General features: G+C 44.6%; 1 protein-coding gene across 1 annotated transcript in view; it reads left to right on the top strand.

The window, feature by feature from the left end:
• The window catches only part of camsap3 (calmodulin regulated spectrin-associated protein family, member 3), a 167,942-nt gene that overhangs the window by 81,660 nt on the left and 64,219 nt on the right, over positions 1-22,063 (top strand). The window contains exons 3-4 of the mRNA XM_067973084.1: positions 16,281-16,442; positions 17,468-17,551. Of these exons, the coding sequence (XP_067829185.1) occupies positions 16,281-16,442; positions 17,468-17,551 (246 nt within the window). The remainder of the gene's footprint in view (positions 1-16,280; positions 16,443-17,467; positions 17,552-22,063) is intronic.

Below are 22,063 nucleotides of genomic sequence, written 5' to 3'. Positions count from 1 at the left end.
TTTAAGATGGAAATGAGGAGGAATTTCTTCTCCCAGAGGGTCGTGAATCTTTGGAATTCTTTACCCCAAAAAGCTGTGGAAGCTGAGCCATTGAATACATTCAAGGCTGAGTTAGACATTTTTATTTATTCGTTCATGGGATGTGGGCGTCGCTGGCGAGGCCAGCATTTATTGCCCATCCCTAATTGCCCTTGAGAAGGTGGTGGTGAGCTGCCTCCTTGAACCGCTACAGTCTGTGTGGTGAAGGTTCTCCCACAGTGCTGTTAGGGAGTGCCAGGATTTTGACCTAGCGACAATGAAGGAACAGCGATATATTTCCAAGTCGGGATGGTGTGAGACTTGGAGGGGAACGTGCAGGTGGTGTTGTTCCCATGTGCCTGCTGCCCTTGTCCTTCTAGGTGGTAGAGGTCGCAAGTTTGGGAGGTGCTGTCAAAGAAGCCTTGGCGAGTTGCTGCAGTGCATCCTGTAGACGATACACACTGCAGCCACTATACGCCAGTGGTGAAGGGAGTGAATGTTTAGGGTGGTGGATGGGGTGCCAATCAAGCGGGCTGCTTTGTCCTGGATGGTGTCAAGCTTCTTGAGTGTTGTTGGAGCTGCACTCATCCAAGCAAGTGGAGAGTATTCCATCACACTCCTGACTTGTGCCTTGGAAAGGCTTTGGGGAGTCAGGTGGTGAGTCACTCGTCACAGAATACCCAGCCTCTGACCTGCTCTTGTAGCCACCGTATTTATGTGGCTGGTCCAGTTAAGTTTCTGGTCAATGGTGACCCCCAGGATGTTGATGGTAGGGGATTCGGCAATGGTAATGCCGTTGAATGTCAAGGAGAGGTGGTTAGACTCTCTCTTGTTGGAGATAGTCATTGCCTGGCATTCGATCAGCAAGGGAGTCAAAGGATATGGGGAAAGGGCGGGAAAGTGGAATTGAAGTAAAAATCTGATCAGCCATGATCTCATTAAATGGCAGAGGAGGCTCAAGGGGACGAATGGCCTACTCCTATCTCTTATGGTTTTATGGTACACAAATCTTTGAAGGTGGCAGGACAAGTTGAGAAGTTTTTTTTTAAAAAAGCATATGGGTCCTGGGCTTCATTAATAGAGGCATAGAGTACAAAAGCAAGGGAGTTATGCTAAACCTTCATAAAACACTGGTTAGGCCTCAGCTGGGGTATTTGTTCAATTTTGGACATCAGACTTTAGGAAGGATGTCAAGGCTTTGGAGAGGGTGCAGAGGAGATTTACCAGAATGGTACCAGGGATGAAAGACTTCAATTATGTGGAGAGACTGGAGAAGCTGGGGTTGTTCACCTTAGAGCAGAGAAGGTTAAGGGGAGATTTGATAGAGGGGTTCAAAATCATGAATGGTTTTGATAGAATAAACAAGGAGAAACTGTTTCCAGTGGAAGAGGGTCAGTAACCAGAGGATACAGATTTAAGGTGATTGGCAAAAGAACCAGAAGCGACATGAGGAAACATGAGAGAGTTGTAACGATCTGGAATGCACTGCCTGAAAGGGAGGTGGAAGCAGATTCAATAACTTTCAAAAGGGAATTGGATAAATACTTGAAGGGAAAAAATTTACAGGGCAATGGGGAAAGCAAGGGAGTGGGACTAATTGGCTAGCTCTTTCAAAGGCTAAATGGCTCCCCCTGAGCTGTAACATACTATGATGTTTAAAAAGTGCAATGATGAAAGCCAAGCAGATATTACCAGTGACCCAAACGTAGAAGAGGTCTATCAGTCATGGCTGGACAGCAGGTGGCCAGAGGACAGCAGATATTGAATGCAGCTATGTTTACTCTACAGTACTTGCAGAAAATTTCTTCTTGTATATGTGTGTATACGCAGATATTTTTATCATCCCAATAATTCCACCTTACTCTCTTGTTTCACCCCCCACCCCGGTGATGCAGGTGATGGGGTAAAGTTCCACTGGCCGACACCTCACCCAAATTATCATTCTTCACGTGCGAGCCTGAACAAGGGAGTGTGAGCAGGCAACTTCTTTCGGGGTTCATCGTCTTGCCCAGGTGTTAGCTGTAGCTCAGTGGGTTGCACACTCGCATCTGAGTCAGAGGGTTGTGGGTTCAAGTCCCACTCCAGAGACTTGAGCACAAAATCGAGGCTGTCACTCCATGGCAGTACTGAGGGAGCGCTGCACTGTCAGAGGTGCTGCCTTTCGGATGAGATGTTAAACTGAGGCCCCATCTGCCCCCTCAGGTGGATGTAAAGGGTCCCATGGCATTATTTCAAAGAAGAGCAGGGGCGTTCTTCCTGTTGCCCTGCCAATATTTATCCCTCAACTAACATCACTAAAATATGTTATCTTGTCATTATAACGTTACTGTTTGTGGGATCTTGCTGTGCGCGGTTTGGCTGCTGCATTTCCTACTTTACAACAGTGACCTCACTTCAAAAAGTACTTAATTGTTTGTAAAGCACTTTGGGATGTCCTGAGGTCGTGAAAGGTGCTATATAAATGCAATTCTTTCTTTCAGTCCTGTGCTCACTTGGCAGTGGCTGCTTTTATATTGGGTTACGTGCCACGTTGGTACAATGGCCCTTAGTGCGCAGCAGACAGGGACAGCAAAGGAAAATGTGTTGGATTTGCTAAGACCAGCATCTGGGATGGGGAATTTTCTCTCGCACATCAGGAGCCAGCAGCACTAATACAAATCTTTCGCCCTCCCTAACCATTGTGCTCCAACCACCACTCGAGCTGAGATCAGGCCAAGAGCGCAAACTGCTTGGCATGGCTCAGAACCACAACAGATGGTGAACTTTCCCCCCTAAACCATGGAGAAGTTCCTGGCATGGTTTTTATCGCCCATTTTACCTCTCCTGAAGGCACGGATGCCTTGCTGAGTGCCAAGTCGTTCTTTGGCACTTCGGCCAAGTGGGCAATGCTCGTGTGTGGACCTTGACAGTGAGTGAAGTGAGGAACAGGAGTAGGCCATTCAGCCCCTCGAGCCTGCTCTGCCATTCAATTAGATCATGGCTGATCAGTACCTCAACTCCATTTACTTGGCTTTGCTTCATATCTCTTGATACTCTTACTGAACAAACATTTATCAATTTCAGTCTTGAAAGTTCCAATTGACCCCCAACTGTTTGGGGGAAGAGAGTTCCAGATTTCTACTACCTTTTCTGTGGGGGAAAAAGTGTTTCCTGATTTCCCTCCTAAATGGCCTGGATCTAATTATAAGATTATGTCCCGTCGTTCTTGGCTTCTCCCGTCTGGCGGGAATAGTTTCTCTGCATTTACTCTATCGCATCCTTGTAATATCTTAGATCTCTATCAGATCACCCCTCAATCTTCTACACTCGAGGGAGTACAAGCCAAGTTCCTCTTCAATCGTGGGGAGGTGGGAAGGATAGCCAAGTCTGCTCCTGCGTGCTCTCCAAACATTGTGTCTCAGGTACTTTCTAGTGTGAGTCCCATTGGTAATTGGGAGCTGCAACACTTTTTTAATCCTTCCCTAGCCCAGGGAAACGATGGCACTCCTAATACCTCCCTCAGCTCTTAAAAAGACTTTAAGTAAAACACTAACCATATAAGAATTTGTGGAACCTGTAAATTTGTGACGAATTCCTGATATTTGGAACTGCTGTGGCTTTTTTTTCTTGGGAGAGTGCCAGGGAGTGTATGTATTGAACCATTGTGATGAAGGGGAAATGCAAGATACTGATCAAATTACTGGGAGAAGGTTATTGCAAGGTTAGCTTTGGTCGAGAGAATGAGTTATTCATCACGCTGTCTCTTTTAATTCGTGCCATGGTGCAGGTGCCTGAGTTACAAGATTTTGTGGGAGCAGAGCAATGTTAGCATTATCAGGAGACCGGGGAGAAGGGGATTAGCTAAGGTTATCTGTTGCACTGGGTTACAGTGCAATACATCGGGGATTCGGAGCTGTCAACACTGGACGAATTTCAAGTGTGAGGTTTATCAGTTGGGATCCCATATACTTACGGCATTGGTTTGCACCAAACGTGTAAAGATGGGTGAAAGTGATGAGCTGTTTCTGCTCTCGGGCTGTCAAGGACGCCGAGTGAAGTAGTTACATTTATATAGCTACTTGCACAGCCTCAGGACATCCTGTAGAGCTTCACAGCCAATGAATTGCTTTTGAAGTGTAGTCACTGTTGCTACGTAGGGAAAGAAGGCAGCCAATTTGCAAACCGCAACATCCCACAAACAGCGATGAGGTGAATTACCAGTTAACCCTGTTTTGCTGGTGTTGGTTGAGGGATGTATGTTGGCCAGAATCCCCCGCTACTCTTTGGTGTGGGGGGGGGGGAGAATGAAATGTTGCCATGGGATCTTTTGCATCTACCTCAAGTGTTGGCTTAGATTTATGTGTTCAAGTCTTGGGAATGGGCCTTGAACCCACAACTTTCTGACTTGAGGTGAGAATGTTGTCACTGATCAAGCTGACATCAGTATAGTCTCAAAAGCAAAATGCTGCGGATGCTGGAAATACTCAGCAAGTCAGGGAGCATCTGTGGAGAGTGAAACAGAGTTAACATTTTAGGTCGATGACTTGTCGTTAGAACTGAAAGAAGTTGAAGATTAGATCGTTTTTAAGCAAGCACAGACCCAGGGAAAAGGGGGGAGGGGGAAGGAAGGGAGGAAAGAACAAAAGGGAAGGTCTCTGATGGGGTGGAGGGCAGGAGTGATTAAATGACAAAAGGGATGATGGTGCAAGGCAAGGAGGGTGGTAATGGAACAAGAAACAAAAGATGGGTCTAGAGGAGCTGAAAAAGTGGGAGCAGTGGTTATGATCTGAAGTTATTGAAATCAATGTTGAATCCAGAAGGTTGTAAAGTGCTTAATGGAAAGATGAGGTGCTGTTCCTCGAGCTTCCATTGAGTTTCATTGGAAGAGTGTAAGAGGCTGAGGACAGAGGTCAGAGTGGGAATGGCAAACGACCAGCAGGTTAGCGTCACGCTTGTGGACTGAGCAGAGGTGTTCAGTAAAGTGATCACCCAATCTCTCTGTTCTCTTTTCTCTGTTTCCCCCTTTTAGAGCCCTCTTGGATGTGGGATTTGCATTTTCTCTGTCAAAAGTGAGAGAAAGCAATAGAGGCAAGTCTATCTCAGAATTCAAAGCAGTAGTGAAAGCCTTCTCTTAGTTAGTTTTAATAGAGTATTCTCACTGGTGCTATGAATGCTGGGATAGACCTGCCTCCATAGCAATTAGCTCTCCAGCAGGAGAAATGCTGGGATTTACTGGCTCAGCGCTTGTATGCAAGCTGTGGATGGGAGGGAGGAGATTAGAACTCTGGGATGAGTCCCCTGCTCTCGTGCAATTTTAGAATTGTGTTACTAGTGGTCGTTATGCGTGGTTTATTGTGAACGATTGCACTTGGGAGTCAGAAATGCCATTTTAAATAGTTTGTATTCCAACTTTCGGTGAGTTACAAAACCAACTTTTTCAGTAGATGCAGTGGACGAGTTGAGTGTGTTTTCAGGCTCGTCCCAATGCTGCTCAGTAAATGGTATCTGGGAAGCTTTGCTCCCCTTGCCCATACATGGCGCCAGTATTGGGCAAGTTTGGGAAATCATGTGTCGTGAGAACGAGTATACATCCTGCCCTTTGCATGGTGCGGGATCAGTAGTTACTGGTATGTGGACTTCCCGTTTTAAAATGAAGAGTTGTGAAAGGCGTATGATAGGTAACCCTGCTTTGTGGGAGGAGCAGGGGAGCGATGAGGACTGTCTTGCGCAACGTTGACGTATTCTTGAGACGAGGAGAAACCGAAGACTAGGTTATTTAGGAAAACCACAGATATAACTGCACAGCCAGTCCCGCTCTCCAGACAACCTACTTACTGAAAACATTAAAAATTCCAAATCCATCTGGGACTTCTCACTGGGACTGTCTGATCACAATTTGGGTCACCTTTGCCTGCTGGAATGTTAACCTGTCATTTGAGCACATTCTGATAGGGAGAAGTGTGTGGACGGTCTCCAGTGTCCTGGATACAGTGTTCAAATCTAGACTGTGATTTAGCTAATTATGACTGGAGTCTAACTCATGACTCGAGCATGGAGTGGTGAAATGCCCAGGTGCACATTTCTGGCCAATGCCTGGGAGGTTTTGGGTGCTCATGTGTCCCCGTGATTGAAAGAAGACAGACAGACTTGCATTTATATAGTGCTTTTCACAGCCTCAGGATGTTCCAAACCGCTTTACAACCAATGAAGTACTTTTTTGAAGTGTAGTCACTGTGTTGTAATGTAGGAAACATGGCAGCCAATTTGTGCATGGCAAGATCCCACAAACAGCAGTGTTCACATTCTTCCCGTTTTTTCTTTCTACCCCTCCCGAGAATGCGACGAGTTTCACCTGGACAATGGCTTCTTGGGTTGCTGAATAATTTGAGAGACCAAAGCAAAGTCGCGTTCAGCTCCGACCTTAACAGGCCACATTCCAGTGAAGACAAGGCTTCATTGTACAGGGCTGCTGAAGTACATCAGCAGGATCGGGTTAGCTCCTGTAATCATTTAACACCATCCAGTTAAGTTATACTTGGCATCACTTGTGTAGTGTTCATGACCCCTTTATGTTTGGCGGGGTGGGGGCAGAGAGATGTTGGTGACCGTGGCAGGGCCATATGTAATACCCTTCCCTTGTTGCTCTGAACAACTGGCATTGAGAGTCAATCATGTATTGTGGACTAGTCTCACGTAGGCCGGACCTACCTTTCTTGAAGGGCATTAGTAAACCAGTTGGGTTTCTATCGGGGAGTGGGTCTAATTGGATAGCTCTTTCAAAGATCTGGCACAGGTATGATGGGCTGAATAGCCTCCTGTGCTGTATGATTCTATGATTAGAATAAATAATCATAAATTAATCAGTATATGTATGATTCTATGAAGTACATGAATGTTCTGTTCCAGAGATGGTCTCGTACTAAGATTTACTGCTCCAGTGCTGTTTTACTCTATACAATCAAGGGTACTGGCCATCTCCTATTACCTGACCTCCTTTGGTCAGGATTGCAGGGCATTTGTGGCCATTTCACTGGGATCTTCCTGTACGGACACCATTGGTTTAGGTGATTTAAAAAGAAAAGCTGAAATAAAACTGAAAAGTGCTGGTAGTGCACAGCAAGTCAGTCAGGCTCAGGAAATGAGGTTAACATTTGAGTTCTCAAGGGTCCCACCTAAGACATGATCCAGCCCCCCTCTATTGGATGTCAGCAGCCGGCTGTGCATTTCTAGCACTTTCTGTTGTTGCCCAAGTGGTTATTGTGGAAACGACTTAGAAAATATTTTGGTTAAATGTTGAGAAGGTTGTTAAACCCTTGGGCGACGCATTATTATCATAGGAAACTCTCGCTATTGCAGTCAGATGGCGATAACGGTGCTTAATGTTGGTCTCTCTCTCTCTCTCTCTCTCTCTCTCTTCCGTCCGTCCTTTAAGACGTACCTTAAAATATACCTCTTTGACCAAGCTTTTGGTCACCTGTCCTAATATATCCTTATGTGGCTCGGTGTCAAATTTGGTTTGATAATTGCTGCTGTGAAGCACCTTGGGACGTTTTACTATGTTAAAGGTGCTACATAAATGCAAGTTGTAGTTATGATTTTATTTTAAGTCTTAAATTTTGCTGGGAATGGCAACTACAGATAAAGGGTATTGGCCATCTCCCATTACCTGACCTAAAGCATATATTCCCCCATTCAGGGCCTCACAGCCAAGCCCATTCCAGTCCACACAGATGTGCTTTCCAGTCAGGAATATGAGCTCTGACTGCCTCCCCCTCCACCTTAGTTCAGGATGCCAAAGCCAAATTTAGCTCTAGTTGCCAGCGTAGAATGTTCATTGACCTCTGGTCTGTTTGCCTTGGTGTTGCACTGGGCACGTGCCCACTGAGCCACATGCCAATCTTGATCCTCTTAGGATTTTATTTTTCGCCTTGAATGTGTAAGAGTCTCTTAAAGCAGCTATTTTTTTGTCAGTCCCTATTGTAGCATCGAACCAATATAATGCCAGTCCTGGAGTCACTTGGCTCAGACTGGTTGGTTGTTGGTGAAAGGTTAAGTGTGTGTATTTTTTTTTTCCTCCCACACAGCGGCAAGTTGGGGGTCTCTTAATAGACGGTGACGTGTGTGGTAATTAAATGCCTCACCAGAACAAGTCCAGTAATAGGACATTTAATACACTAAATGTAAAGGGGCCTCTGGGAGCACCTTGGTCAAATGCTGTGGTTCGAGCCCTGGAATCAACACCAGGGGTATTGACCAGTGGAGCACTTGGGTCCATCCTATATGCCCCATGGGAGTTGGTATTGTGCTTTTATGTTGAAAGCAGTTAAACGAGAGTAAATGTGTTCTCTCTGCAGCTCACTAGTTGTTGCTGGGCAAATTGGCGTCCATTTTTGGACCTTGGACTCTGGTCAGGAAGATTTGAGTGTCTGTGGCTTTAAACCTTAGCACAGGGCTTTGCAGCAGGGTTCTCTCTTAAAGGGAAAGTGTGTTCAACCAAGCCGTTTACTTATCATAAATGTTGAAGGGAGATATCCGTATATTCCTCGGTCTCTCTTGCCTCTTGTTGCTCTGTTTTATTGCTGGTTAGATGGACCCTAGAAGCAGACCTTTAAGCCCCAATTTTAACCTAACCCGCCCCAGTGGGAAGGGGGAGAGTTTGGATCACACGCCCCTGTTTTACACCCTGCCCAATTTGACTTCAATGGAGAGTAAAACCGTCCAGGGTGTAAAACGGCCGTTCGATCCAAACTGGCCCCTTCCTGCCAGGGCAGGTTTCGTTAAAATCCAGAGTTTCTACGTAGAACATCTCCCCCTGTGACATCATAAAACTTTGCCCGCTGTCACTGTGAGTGATAAGAACATGAGCAGGAGTAGGCCATACGGCCCCTCAAGCCTGTTCTGCCATTCAATCAGATCATGGCAGATCATCTACCTCAACTCCACTTTCCTTCTGCCCGATCTCCATATCCCTTGATTCCCTTAGTGTCCAAAAATCTATCAATTTCAGTCTTGAATGTACTCAATGAGCATCCACAGCCCTCTGGGGTAAAGAATTCCAGAAATTCACAACCCTCTGAGTGAAGAAATTTTTCCTCATCTCTGTCCTAAATGGCCAACATCTTATCTTGAGACTATGATCTCTAGTTCTAGACTCTCCAGCCAGGGGAAACATCCTCTCAGCATCTGCCCTGTCAAGCCCCCTCAGAATTTTATACATTTCGATGAGATCACCCCTCATTCTTCTAAGCACCAGAAAGTATAGGCTCATCCTGGTAAATTCTCCTCATAGGACAACTCTGTCATTCCAGGAATCAATCTAGTGAACCTTTGTTTCACCCCCTCTAAGGCAAGAATATCCTTCCTTAGGTAAGGAGACCAAAACTGTACACAGTACTCCAGATGTGGTCTCACCAGAGCCCTGATGAAATCTAATCATATTTATATATCTAATCATCTTTATACCAATAAAGAAAGACTTGCATTTATATAGCGCCTTTCACGATTGTGCAGTAGGGCTTTCTGATGTTGGGGCTGCGACACGTTGATATTAGATTAGATTTAACTATACTTAATCTGGAACTGCTTGATGTTAACTGAAATGGGAGAATTTCAGTCCCCAGTCGATGAACACAAAAAAAACCCCCCAACAAAATTGAGATGAAAACAGTTGCCTGAGGCATTTACAGTAATCAAGCTCGTGTTTAATATACCGTGAGGTGATATATTTACGTACCATTAATATTGTTCAGCTGTCACATGGATTTTTCATGTGCTTGGAAGCCTAATTGCTCCCAAAGCCAAGGTTTCTTTGTGAATTATTGTGCGCTTTGCCTGGTTTGAGTTTGAGCTCTTGAGATTCTGCTTTCCTTTAACCTGTCGCCCACATCCACTTTGTCGAGCTGCAAGAAAGCAAATTATGAACTTGGAAACCAACCAGTTCCATGTGATTTTTAAAAAAATATATATTTGTTACAACTTTCTACCAATTTTCTTCTTTTCCCCCAGGAGTTACTACCTCCCAGGAGTGAAAGGCAAAGTAAATTGAAAGAAAAAATTCGATGCAAAAACTATGGGAAGGGATTATTTTTCAAGAGTAGCATAGGTCACGATCACTTGTGTTTCTTAAACCAAAGATTGTCAACCCCAGTGATGGATTGTTTGCCTTGTGTGCACCACACTGCTCTGTATTTTGACCTGGAAATGTCAGAGTTAATTGACACGAGTTTAATTTGCAGGAGGCACATTGATCTCGGGTTTCAGAGAATGTTGAGGCCCCCTCGTACGCTGCAGCTGCAACCTTGTATTTCAGGACCATTTGTAACTGATCCATGCAAAACAAACCTTTTTAAATGTGTATCCTGAGGGGGGGATCGTGCTTTGCATCCAACATGGAATGAGGCCGTATCCAGTCATTTGTTGGGATTGTGCCCATTACCAGGTCCTTTTATTTGTCAAATCGCCAATTGTGTGTTATTGGCACTTGGGAGTTTTGGGCTGGTTTGTCTACAAGACATACGCTGTGTTGACTAACAAGAGCCAGCACTGCCAGGAGAGGAGGAAGCGAGAGGCAATGTCATCAACCGGTGTGAACAAGACCTCTCCAGCCACACTGTACATTTGTCAGAGAAATTCTAGGTGCACTGACAGCAATTGCCCCCTCCCCCAGTATAATTAATTGCTTCAGTGTCAGCTTTGTTCAGTGGTAGAACACACACCACTGAGTCAGGTCATGGGTTCAAGCCCCACTCCAGGGATTTGAGCACATAATCTAGGGCAACACTTCAGTGCAGTACTGAGGGAGTGCTGCACTGTTGGAGGTGCCGTCATTCAGTTGAGAGAGTTCCCATCCTGGTGCTGCTGCGTTGTGGCTAGTTTTATTGCCATGCTGCCTGCTTTTTGTTAATTATTGCTTTTTATAGCCGCCCTCCATTTCCTAAAGAAGTGATTGACTGACTGGGAGGTGAAATTCCTAACCAGCTCGGGTGGTATTGTGTCCCCATTATTGTGGTGGTTTGGTTTAACTGTACTGACCTCCTTGGATCTTTTCCAGGCCCCTCTCTTTTGAGGGCCATAAAGTCGACATCTTCACAAGAGGATTTGTGGGGGTAGGAAAAAGAGGAGATGCTCCTTGTGCACTTGGCTATTTAATTTGAGAGGTCCTTTCTTGGTTTCAGCCTTGTTATGATAAAGGTTGTCCGTGGATGAGTGCCGTACTCCCAAGCGTTGAACGTATATTGAGCGTAGATACCTGTCTGATTTCAAGGCAGTAATCTCATTTTGGGGTTCAGGAAATGTATGCTAAGAACTTTGGGTTCACGAACATAAGAAAATGACGGGCAGGAAAAGCCTGGCTGGTCCATCAACCCTGTCCCGCATTCATGATGGTCAGAGCATCCTGAACAGACACTTCCAACCTCCCAGCAGCTGTGTAATCTCCTGAGAAAGGCATAAAACCCTGACGAAATCCAGGGGGAAAAAAAATCTGGGAAACTCCTCTCCCACCAGTTCAGGCGATCGCAGGAGACCACATTGACCGGGCTTACGTTAACTGTTGAATCACTTACTTTTTATAAGATGCAATTAAATATAGTTTTGTAAACTTTGGTTTCATGGTTTACGATGCATTGTGAAACTAGTAAAAGTTAAACTTCGGTCTGGCATCACAAAGTTCTTTGTAGAATTACATAAGAGTCTACAGCACAGAAACAGGCCATTCTACTCAACTGGTCTATGCCGGTATTATGCTCCACATTCCTCCCATCCCTCTTCATCTAACCCTATCATACAGTGATCGAAGTGTAGATGGAGTAGTGGAGTTAAATACCCTGGAATCGTGTAAGAAACAATTGGATACTACAGTTGATAGACTCGAGGATCCTTTCTGGATGGATACAATTAAGATGGGCCTCATCTATAATTATTTTATGAACCCAATGAGCTCACCCTTGAAACTCATTCTCAGCCAGGTTTCCTGACCCATTCTATTGGGCCAAGTGCAGGCAATTGGGACTAGCTTAGTGGTATAAACTGGGCGACATGGACATGTTGGGCCGAAGGGCCTGTTTCCATGTTGTAACTTCTATGATTCTATGCACTGCTGTACTGTACAGAAACTCTGCGTTTAGACATTATACTTCTTGCACCACAAAGTTTATCTGTAATTATATATGGCTGCCATGCTGTTTTTAGTATGCCAGAATGGAACATAACCACACACAGTCTGGTTTCTGTGCTTGTCTGTGAGATTTCATTGCCAAAGGGGCTGGTGTGACCTTTGGCCGTGGTTGCCACAGGAAAGAACTGAGTTTCTCTGCTTTTCGTTTGAGGGGGCGACCAAATCAAGCCCCCCCACCCACACAAAATGAGTTGCAATGCTCAATGTTTAAAGATTGGGTTTTACTTATTGGCCAGTGATGCTAAATACACCAAAATTTAGTAACTTAATAAACCAAAACGCATTTTGTGTAACACAAGGTCACATAGGCAAGGGTGCCATGAACAAATTTAAAAATAAACAGTGAGAATTTTCATACCTTAAGGTTGCATTGCTGAGGCTTGGCAGAGTCGCTGCTTTCTTGTTTACAAATCATATCGGGGAAAAATACAGGTTTGAAAATTTGGAACACAAGAGCAGGTTTGATGGAGCTTTTAAATCTGTGTTGCTCTCTCTGATCCCTGCCCACTCCCTCTCCCACAACCATCATCAGTTTGGCTTTTATTTCTGGGAGGCGAGCGGTGCTTGTCGAAGTATCTGCAAGAGCAGTGGTTTTTTTCCTTTCCAGTGTGTTGCTGATGGAGCATTGTACTCCCTTTTTATGCAGTTTTCAGGCAGGTTTGATACCTGGACTACCAGCGATCGTTTCACTCTGGCAACTAGCTGGCAGCAAGACATATGTGTGATCAAAATGAAGTGGTCTTATCCACAGTTTCTTGGTCCCTTCTGTGCATTACATTAGATCGATAAAAGATAAGCTCTCTTAACAAAGCCATTGCCCTCAAGATGGCTTCTCCCACTGCATGTTGGGGAATTTCCCCTCTGACCCTGCTTGATGATCATCGGAAGGAATCCAGTCAAGCTGCTGTTTGCTGACACGTGTAATGTCTGAGGAAAAACAATGACCCATGTTCGAGAGAAACTTCAACCATTGTTCTCCCCTAGGGTTGCCAACTCTGATGGGCTATATTCCTGGAAGGTTCATCACATGACCTGCCTCCGACAAGCCCGCCCCCACATTCTTGTCATTGGTCGCCCGACATGTCCATCCTTGCGGTGCACCACCTTCCTACACCAACCGGAAAGTTAATAGACTCTTCCTTACCCAATTGGATGATCCTTGTCTGTCAGTCAAACAGCATTTTTTCCCATGTCCAATATTTTTGTAACTAGTAATCAAAAATGTTCAAAGGAAATTTTTTAAAAACACAATTTAAAAAAAAAAAAATTATTGCCCTGATGATTTTTCTCTTGGGTTGCTTGCAGTATGCTGGAGAGTAGTCTTTATTTCCTGGAGACTCCAGGGCAATCCTGGAGGGTTGGCAACCCTATTTCCCCCCCCCCCACCCACACTTCCTGCCGCTTTAAATCCAGTGCGCAAGTACCCACAATGTTCTGCCTTTTCCCTTGCAGTGTAGATTTTCTGATTATTTTAGCACCAGCGTAATCCCACTGGCAAAATAAATTGGTAAACGTTGATCAGAAGGTATCGCTACTCTAGGCTAATATCGTTTCCAAAAGAAAAAGGACGTTATGTTAAACCTTTACAAATCACTGGTAGGGCCTCAGCTGGAGTATTATGTCCAATTCTGAGCACCACACTTTAGGCCTAGGAGAGGGTGCAGAGAAGATTTACTGGAATGGTACCAGGGATGAGGGACTTCTGGTATGTGGAGAGACTGGAGAAACTGGGCTTGTTCTCCTTAGAGCAGAGAAGGTTAAGGGGAGATTGGATAGAGATATTCAAAATTATGAGGTTTTTGATGGAGTAAATGAAGAGGAACTATTTCCACTAGCAGGAGGGTCGGTAACCAAGAGGATACAGATTTAAAAGAATCAGAAGGGAGATGAGAATGTTTTTAACGTTATGATCTGGAATGCACTGCCTGAAAGGGTGGTGGAAGCATATTCAATAATAACTTTCAAAAGGGAATGGGATATAGACTTGAAAAGGAAAAATCTGTAGTGCTATGAGGAAAGAGCAGTGGAGTGGGACCAACTGGATAGCAATTTCAAAGAGCCGGGACTGGCCCGATGGGCCGAATGGTCTCCCTCCTTGGTGTAAGATTCTTGGAAAAGCTACATGAGCATCTGTTGGGAAAGACCGGGATTGCGAAGGTACAAGTACAGATATTGATCAAATGCTGTTTGGGGGATGACTCCTGAATTTCCAGAAGCTTGGAAATGGCCTGCCAAGAAAGGCCAAAGTTGCAGGGAGGTAAATTCGAGAGATGCTCTAGGGATTTGCTTGATCTCCTTTGGAGGAGGAGGAAGAAACTTGTCCTCAGGACGTGAAGTGGGTCAGGTGGAGTCCCCGACTATGACTTGTACGTGGTCTGTGCCAAAAAACAGTGAATGGCCTTTTCTCGCTCATGGGCTCGAGGTTTATTACTGTCCAATGAGACAGCTGTAGAAGAATGAGAGGCGATCTCATTGAAACACAAGATTTTGAGGGGGCTTAACAGGGTAGATGTTGAGAGGCTGTTTCTCCTGGCTGGAGAGTCTAGAACTGGGGGGGGGGGGGGGGGGTATAGTCGCAGGATAAGGGGTCGGCCATTTAGGACTGAGATGAGGAGAAATTTCTTCACTTCGAAGGTTGTGTATCTTTGAACTTCTCTACTCCAGAGGGCTGTGGATGCTCAGTCGTTGAGTATATTCAAGGCTGAGATTGATAGATTTTTGGACTCTAAGGGAATCAAGGGATATGGGGATCAGGTGGAAGAGTTGCAGTTGAAGATCAGCCTTGATCTTATTGAATGGCGGAGCAAGCTCGAGTTGGGGGGGGGGGGAGCACATGACCTACTCCTCCTACTTATGTTCTTATGTTTCCTTCTGGGGACAAGTGCATGGAAATCTCTGCAGAGATGTAGATTTGTAACAAAGTCTATTTACTAAAGCAATAATTGGCAAAAAAATAAATTCTACTGTAAAAGTTGCTGTACGAGTTGCACCTCCATATGGATTTTTATGACCTTCAAGTCTTAGGATGTCAACTGTCTGCTGTTAGTTTGACTTTTACACTGGGCAATAGGATTGCCAGCTCTCCAGGATTGCCCTGGAGTTTCCAAGAATTAAAGATTAATCTCCTGGACACTGTTGCGAGCAAACTCAGGAGAAGAATCATATGGTCATTAAAAATAAATTGTGTTTTTCATTTTATTTAAACACTTCAGTTTATTATTTATAAAAATATTGGAGATGTGGGGAAAAAGGCTGTTTGGGCAGGGCAGTGGGAGGGGGAGGGGGGGTGGGGAGGAGTGTCATCTGATGAAACCTCCAGGAATACGTCTAACCAGAATTGGCAACCCTACTGGGCAGTTGGAATAATGGTAGAGGTACATTATTACAATACACAGTGTATTCCACCTCAAATGATTCTTAGTTTATTGCTTTAATATCTTGAAGCTGGTTTTGTTATGATCCATCTGAGTAGCAGCTTCTGACCAATTTTAAACAATGGCCCAGTTATTGAAATGCGTGGTTTCTTCCTAGAATTGGAATGATGTCCAACTGACTGTAGACTTGGAGATGAAAACTGTCCATCTAACCACTCTCTGGACAAAGAAGTTTCTCCTGAATTCCCTATTGGATTTATTAGTGATTATCTTATATTGATGACCTCTAGTTTTGGACCTCCCCCCCGACAAGTGGAAACATTTTCTCTCCTTCTATCCTATCGAACCCTTTCATAATCTTAAAGACCTCTATCAGGTCACCCCTCGGCCTTCTCCTTTCTAGAGAAAAGAGCTCCAGCCTGTTCATGAACTAAGAATATTATATTAGATTGTTAAAATGTGTTGGGGTTCAGTATGACTTTCCCCTTTAGTGTATTGGTTTCCTTATGTCCAATAATGATAGTGAGAATACTGCGTTCTAATTTAACAAGGCTTGTACAATTCAGAGTGGTCCATTTTCAAATTGGAATATCGAGGGTCGGCTGATGTGATTCACCAACTCCCGTGGTGATCGTAGCAAAGTGAATTGCTGGTGTGTCGTGAGTACCCAAGCTGTCAACTTGGTTCAGTTTCAGTTGGATTAAATAATGCAATCCTCTGCTTTTGCCAACCAGGGTGCCCACTTGGCTGTGATTGATGCCCTGATGACTGCCTACATGATGGAAACACTGACTGGCATGAAGATCGCAGTGAGCACCGAGGAGATCGCAAGCCTAAGTCCGTCGAAACAAGTCCCAGCCAGCACGGAATACCACTTGTTGTTCTGGGTTGATAAGGTAACAATCTTTGTAAAACCATTTTTTGAGGATTTTCCCCTGGTGTAATTTGTTCTGTGGTGCCAGAAATGTTTTAATTCATTATCTGAAGAGATGTGTCATCGGTGAGGCACAGGTTCTTGTACCTGCATGTTCAGGCTAATTGCTGGTAGATGACCACATTTAGATGTTCAGGCCAGTGGAGGTGATGGAGACTCACTTTCTTGCCGTTAACGGCTTCAGTTTGGGCTTGGATTGGCTTAGACAAGCAATTTGGGACCCTAATGGTACATAGTCAGGCCAGCTTTACCAATGGCAGGGTTGCCCACTTGTAGCTCAGTCGGTGGAAGAGGCATTTAACAGTGGTTAAGGCATTACTGTTTTGGGAGGCAAGCTAGGTTTTGAGAGAAAGGAGAAACCTTTCATTTTTCCATCTTCTACAGTGAATGCACCTTCTCCAAGCCGATCTAAAGTCAAGTTGACCGTCTTAAGTATGAGCACTGTTCTTGTCCACTGTCCAGGGAGAAAAGGACAACAGACTATAGCAGGCATTTTCCTGAGCACCTCAACATTTTGCAATTTGCCCAAACCATATCCTTGGTACAACAATTTCCCAGTGTGGAATTAAACAATAAGGAGCTCACTACCACAAGGAGTAGTTGAGGCCAATAGCATCAATGCATTTAAGAGGATGCTAGCGAAGTATGAGGGAGAAAGAAGTAGAAGGATATGGTGCGATGAAGTAGGGAGGAGGCTCGTGTAGAGCATAAACACTGGCATAGACCAGTTGGGCCGAATGGCCCGTTTCTGTGCTGTACATTTTATATAAGGTCCCTTAAATTTTAGTAACAAATTGTCCAGTGGAAACGAGCAATGATCTCCAAATGCTAGAATCTGAAATAAAAATGGAAAATATTGTAGATGTTTAGCTGGATCATTGCCGCCTGGAAAGATCAAATTGAGGTTGGACTTTTTTGTAGGAACATTGCAACGACTTGCTTTCAACACGTTCTGTTGACCTCTGTTTATTTTTGTTAATTTCTCAGGTAAACCAGAAATTAAAAGATGTCTGTGAAAGGTTGCACCAGCTGAGACAACAGCCTGGCAGGGACAATGGAACGAACCAAGGGGTGAGCGTCCAATTGATAAACATTTGAGCTTGTGATTACAGCCAGGTATCTCGGGCATCCAAACTTAGTGCTTTAAACTGTTGGTAATGTTTTTCAGGCTGCTTCCTGCCTTGTCTTAAGGTTAGTTTACTAATGAATTTTTTTTTTCCAAATTCCTGCCTTTTTGTCTTCAGCCCTAAAGGAGATCACCGTTTTTATTTTCACTTTTGGGGCTTCCAGTATGGTGAGAAGAACCTGGAATTCACTGGCAAGTTGACCCAGGGTCAATGTTGTGTGATGACCTGATTGAAGCTTGAACTTAAAGGTGCAAGCTGGAAGTTTGTGGCTTTGGAGAGGAAAAAATGGAATTAGGGCAAAATGGAAGACCACTATCATCTTCATTTTAAAGGTTTAATGTGCGAGAGATTCAAAATTACAAGACTATAGCCGTGGATCTTTTCAAATCATTACTGCACATGACGACTATTTTAAATTGTAATAATCAATGCATCACTTGAGTTTTTCTAGGCTGGAAATATAATGATGGTGTTTCCCTACGCCTTTTTAAATGGCACTGTGCATTTTATCTTTGCAACTGGCCATTTGGCAATGATAGACCAACTCTACGTGCTACCATCCAATTTATAGGTTGGCATTCCATTTAGACAATTTAGAAACAGTGCAAGGTGTCCAATCTGGACATCTGATCAAAGTTGGTGTAGTGCTAATTTTTTTTCGACCACTTTGCTATGCTTAATGCATATAAAAATATTGACTACAACCAGTAGAACAGCTTGTATTTTTGTTGAAGTCCTTCATGCAAAGCAAGTTTTGGAGTACTTACAAGAGGGAACAGGCAGGGAATGGGAAGACTAAAGGTGGAGATGGGGACCAAAAGCACGGTCGAAGAGGGAAGTTTTTGAAAGAAGATGAGAGCTAGCAAGGCAAAATATATTTGGGACAGTTCCAAATGATACTGACTGAAAGGTTGGTCACAACGGTGAAGCTTTCTCGGGATTGAACATCATAGCTTTTTTTCCCCTCCACTACGAATCCTAAATTGTACAGGGTCTCAATGGACGCTTTGTTCTTGAATTGTAGAAATAAGTCATGCTCAGTGTTCACGCTAAAGCTGTAATACACTCTGTGCTCTGTGTTTGTGCCCCTGCGCCCTTTGCATTGAGCTCCTCATCTTGGCTATGCTGCTGTTGGGTGGTGGTGATGGAGGTGAATAAGGGTAAAAGGGATAAGAGACATCCTCTAGCACCTGCAAGTGGCCAGTGATAAATTGGCATTGACCTAGCCCCAGGAGCAGACCATTGTTTCAACTTAGGGAGAGATGGGGAGACTTGAACACTGAGGAGAAAATAACTTGCAGTAAATAGTGGGGAAGAGTTCCTATTTGTGCAAAGCCAGCAACGGCAGTAATATCATTTTGTTATTAGCTCATATATAACTGGGCGATTCTACAGAAACAAGACTAGAAGTTCCAATCATGTTGGAAGAAGAAAAAAGTCGGGCAGAATCTGCCACGGGATCAGTTGTTTCCCTCGGACTGGAAAATGGTGGCCATGCGAGCTCGTTTTCCATTTAATTCACCTACAGCACAAACCTGTCTCACGAAGATGTCCGTATCCCTCAAGTGGTTGGGAGAGGGCACACGCCATTCCGACTATTTTACAGAGGCCATTTATACAGCAGAAGTAGTCAGACACTGGCAGAACTGTTCACTGTTTTAGCCAATACTGTAAACCCTGTTCGGTGACTAACGTTTATTTGCAGAGCTATAAATAGCTGCACTTTTCATGTATCGTGATCTTTAGGAAAGAGAGATTGATTGGTGAACTCCTATGCGAACCAGGGTGACCAGAAGTGGATTATGGGGTGATTTTAGCCAACCAAAATTGGTTGTTTTCCAAACCCCTTGCGTGAACAGCATGAGCAGGGGCTGGAAAAGCAAATGGCGGGGCCCACTCGAACAACTCTCTGCTCATTGTCCCCTGTACAAGAAAGGAAGGCCCCAATTGTCCCTCCATTTTAAGGGGGTTCGATAATTAGTCAACATTGCATTCTGGGAGCTTACTTACATTTCTTGTGCGGAGTAAAATTCATTTTTGTTTTCATTTGAACTAGTGTGAAAATTGAGTTTTTTTGCCGCAGCTTCTGTAATGTCTCTTGTGTTGTGGCTGCTTTATTGGACTATCCATTGAGCTGTCCATCTCAATATGGCTGGAGAGGTGCTTTGAATATTTGCCTGAACAATTCTACATCTAAGCCTAAGGGACACGGGTTTGGCAGTGATGAGATGTTATAATCTGTTCCGCTTTGACCAGCCATCGAGGAGGTGGTCATTTTTAATTGACTTGGTCTGCTTGTCGTGTTCAATTAACTGGTCGCTCATGGTGTCAAGGCTGTCACTACAGCACAAAGCTCGCTGGTGTCTTTGACTATAATCAACAGATTTTTGTTTTTAAAAAAAAAGAAAAAACACATTGAGTTATTGTGCCGACTGTGTTTGGGGTTTCTGGTGCATCGTTCACAGAAAGTAGAGTGTGACTTTAAAACACAAAAAATAAATCGAACCCCTTTACATCTCATCCCAAACTCTGCTGACCTTATCCAACCCTCCGAGAATTCTGGCCTCTTGTGCACCCCTGATTTCCTCCGCCATTTACAGTTTGTGACTTTACCAAGTGACCTAGAGCAATGGTCTTATTCTAGTCCTGGAGGATTTCCCCGCTGTCCTGTGGTTTCTAGGAGGAGAAGGGATGTTTAGGGGTTAAGTACTGTGAAAGGACTTGCCTCCAGCTCCGATTTTAGACTGTTTTTAGAACAATTTTTTGGTTTACAGGATCTACCACTGAACTCTGTGTGCGCATCCAGCTCACAACTAGGGATGGGCAATAAATGCCAGCCTTGCCAGCGACGCCCACATCCTGAAAATGAATAACATAAAAGAAAAAGTAATTGAGCACACATCAGTTAATATAGGAGAGAGAGAATTACTCACGGCAGTGGGTTTGCTACGTATCGCGTTTTGTTTCCAGTCTTTGCTGATTATGTGGACGATTCTCTGTTTAAACTGGCCATACAGATCAGGAATGGTAGATTGGCCTGTGATAAACTTGGAATATGATAGCACATTTTTACTGTCCAATGTGTCTCTATTTCTGAATAAAGTTTCACAAGATGCACAATCTAAAACACTGTGTGCAACTGGTTCGAATCAGTTGGGTCTTGAGTCAACTACATGGATGACCACATGCAGTTCGCGCAGCTGTACCATGTCCCCCTTGTGTCTGTTTGCTTCCTCCTGATTACGACAGATTTCACCGAAGTGCTGACATTTAGCTTCAGATTCATCCCTTGGGCCAGGGATGAGAAAAAAATAACACTTGCCGAGGTCTTGGGAGTTCCGGTGATCCCTCTGGGCTTTGACAGCATGTATGGACAGGACCAGGGTCTCCTGTGACCCCCCCTCCCCCCAAGGTTGAATAGCTGCGGGGGGGGGGGGGGGTGGGGGGGAGAAATTGCAGGTTGGTGAGAGTTGCTTGTGGAACTGTACCCTGGCATGAGTCCGAGCCTTCAGCGGAGAAATGTAGTAAATTGTAAACGACAGAAACTGTGTAATTTGGCAGTAGACGCTGCACACTTGCTGCTTGCTAGCTGTTCAGAGTGGACATGTGGCAAAATAATTTTCCCCTTCCCTGTATCATCTTGTTAATGGGTGGCGGGAGTTGTCCTGTAGGAAAAAGAACATGAATTTTATCCATGGCAGCCAAATGAGAGAACTTAAACTCTGACCTAGACAAGACCATAGATTGTTCCAGTGCTTGGCGTCCTTTTGTTTTTAGTTAATTTAAGATTCCAGGACGTGACGAGGGCCCTGCCCGTCGGAGCAGAGGGTCCAGTGGTCGGAGAGGGGCTATGTGCCCGCAGTGCCCTCCCCACACACTGATCGAGGTGCCCATCACTGCTGTGTTGTCGGAGGGAGGTCCTGAGTGAAGCCAGACTCCTGCCAACAGGGAGGAAGCATTTGAGCAGAGGATGTTGTTGTTTTAAGGGCCATTTTAAACGTGTCTCCCAGAGGCCTGCGGCCTGGGAGCAGATCAGCTGTAGCTGGGGGAGGAGGGGCTTCCCGTGGGATGAGAGAGACGTTGATTAGGAACAGACTCCAAATGTATTGTTTGTTTGTTGGTTTTTATGTGCTTTGTGTACTGTGGATATATGTCCTTGGTTGCCAAGGATGTGTGGAGGGTTCAGAGTTTGAGACGCTGGCGACCCAGGATTTACACTGAGACAGCATCATGAGTCGAATTGTTTTGCTATGTTAATTTTATGATTTTAAATACAAGTCTCCTTGTTTTCCTCCCTTCTCGGGCTGCTGTTCTGTTGGTGCTGAAAACTCTCCTCGTTCCTTGTGCGGTTGGTCGTTCTGCATTTGAGAGGCTGGACATTGAGTCTCGGCAGGCTATTCCCCCATGGACAGCATCACGACAGAGCTGGAGTGCGCCTTTGCTCAAGTTCCACGCA

The sequence above is a fragment of the Heptranchias perlo genome, chromosome 37 (assembly GCF_035084215.1).
Source record: "Heptranchias perlo isolate sHepPer1 chromosome 37, sHepPer1.hap1, whole genome shotgun sequence".
NCBI lineage: Eukaryota > Metazoa > Chordata > Chondrichthyes > Hexanchiformes > Hexanchidae > Heptranchias > Heptranchias perlo.
The sequence above is the reverse complement of the archived record's forward strand: the minus strand, read 5'-3'. Positions and strand labels throughout refer to the sequence as shown.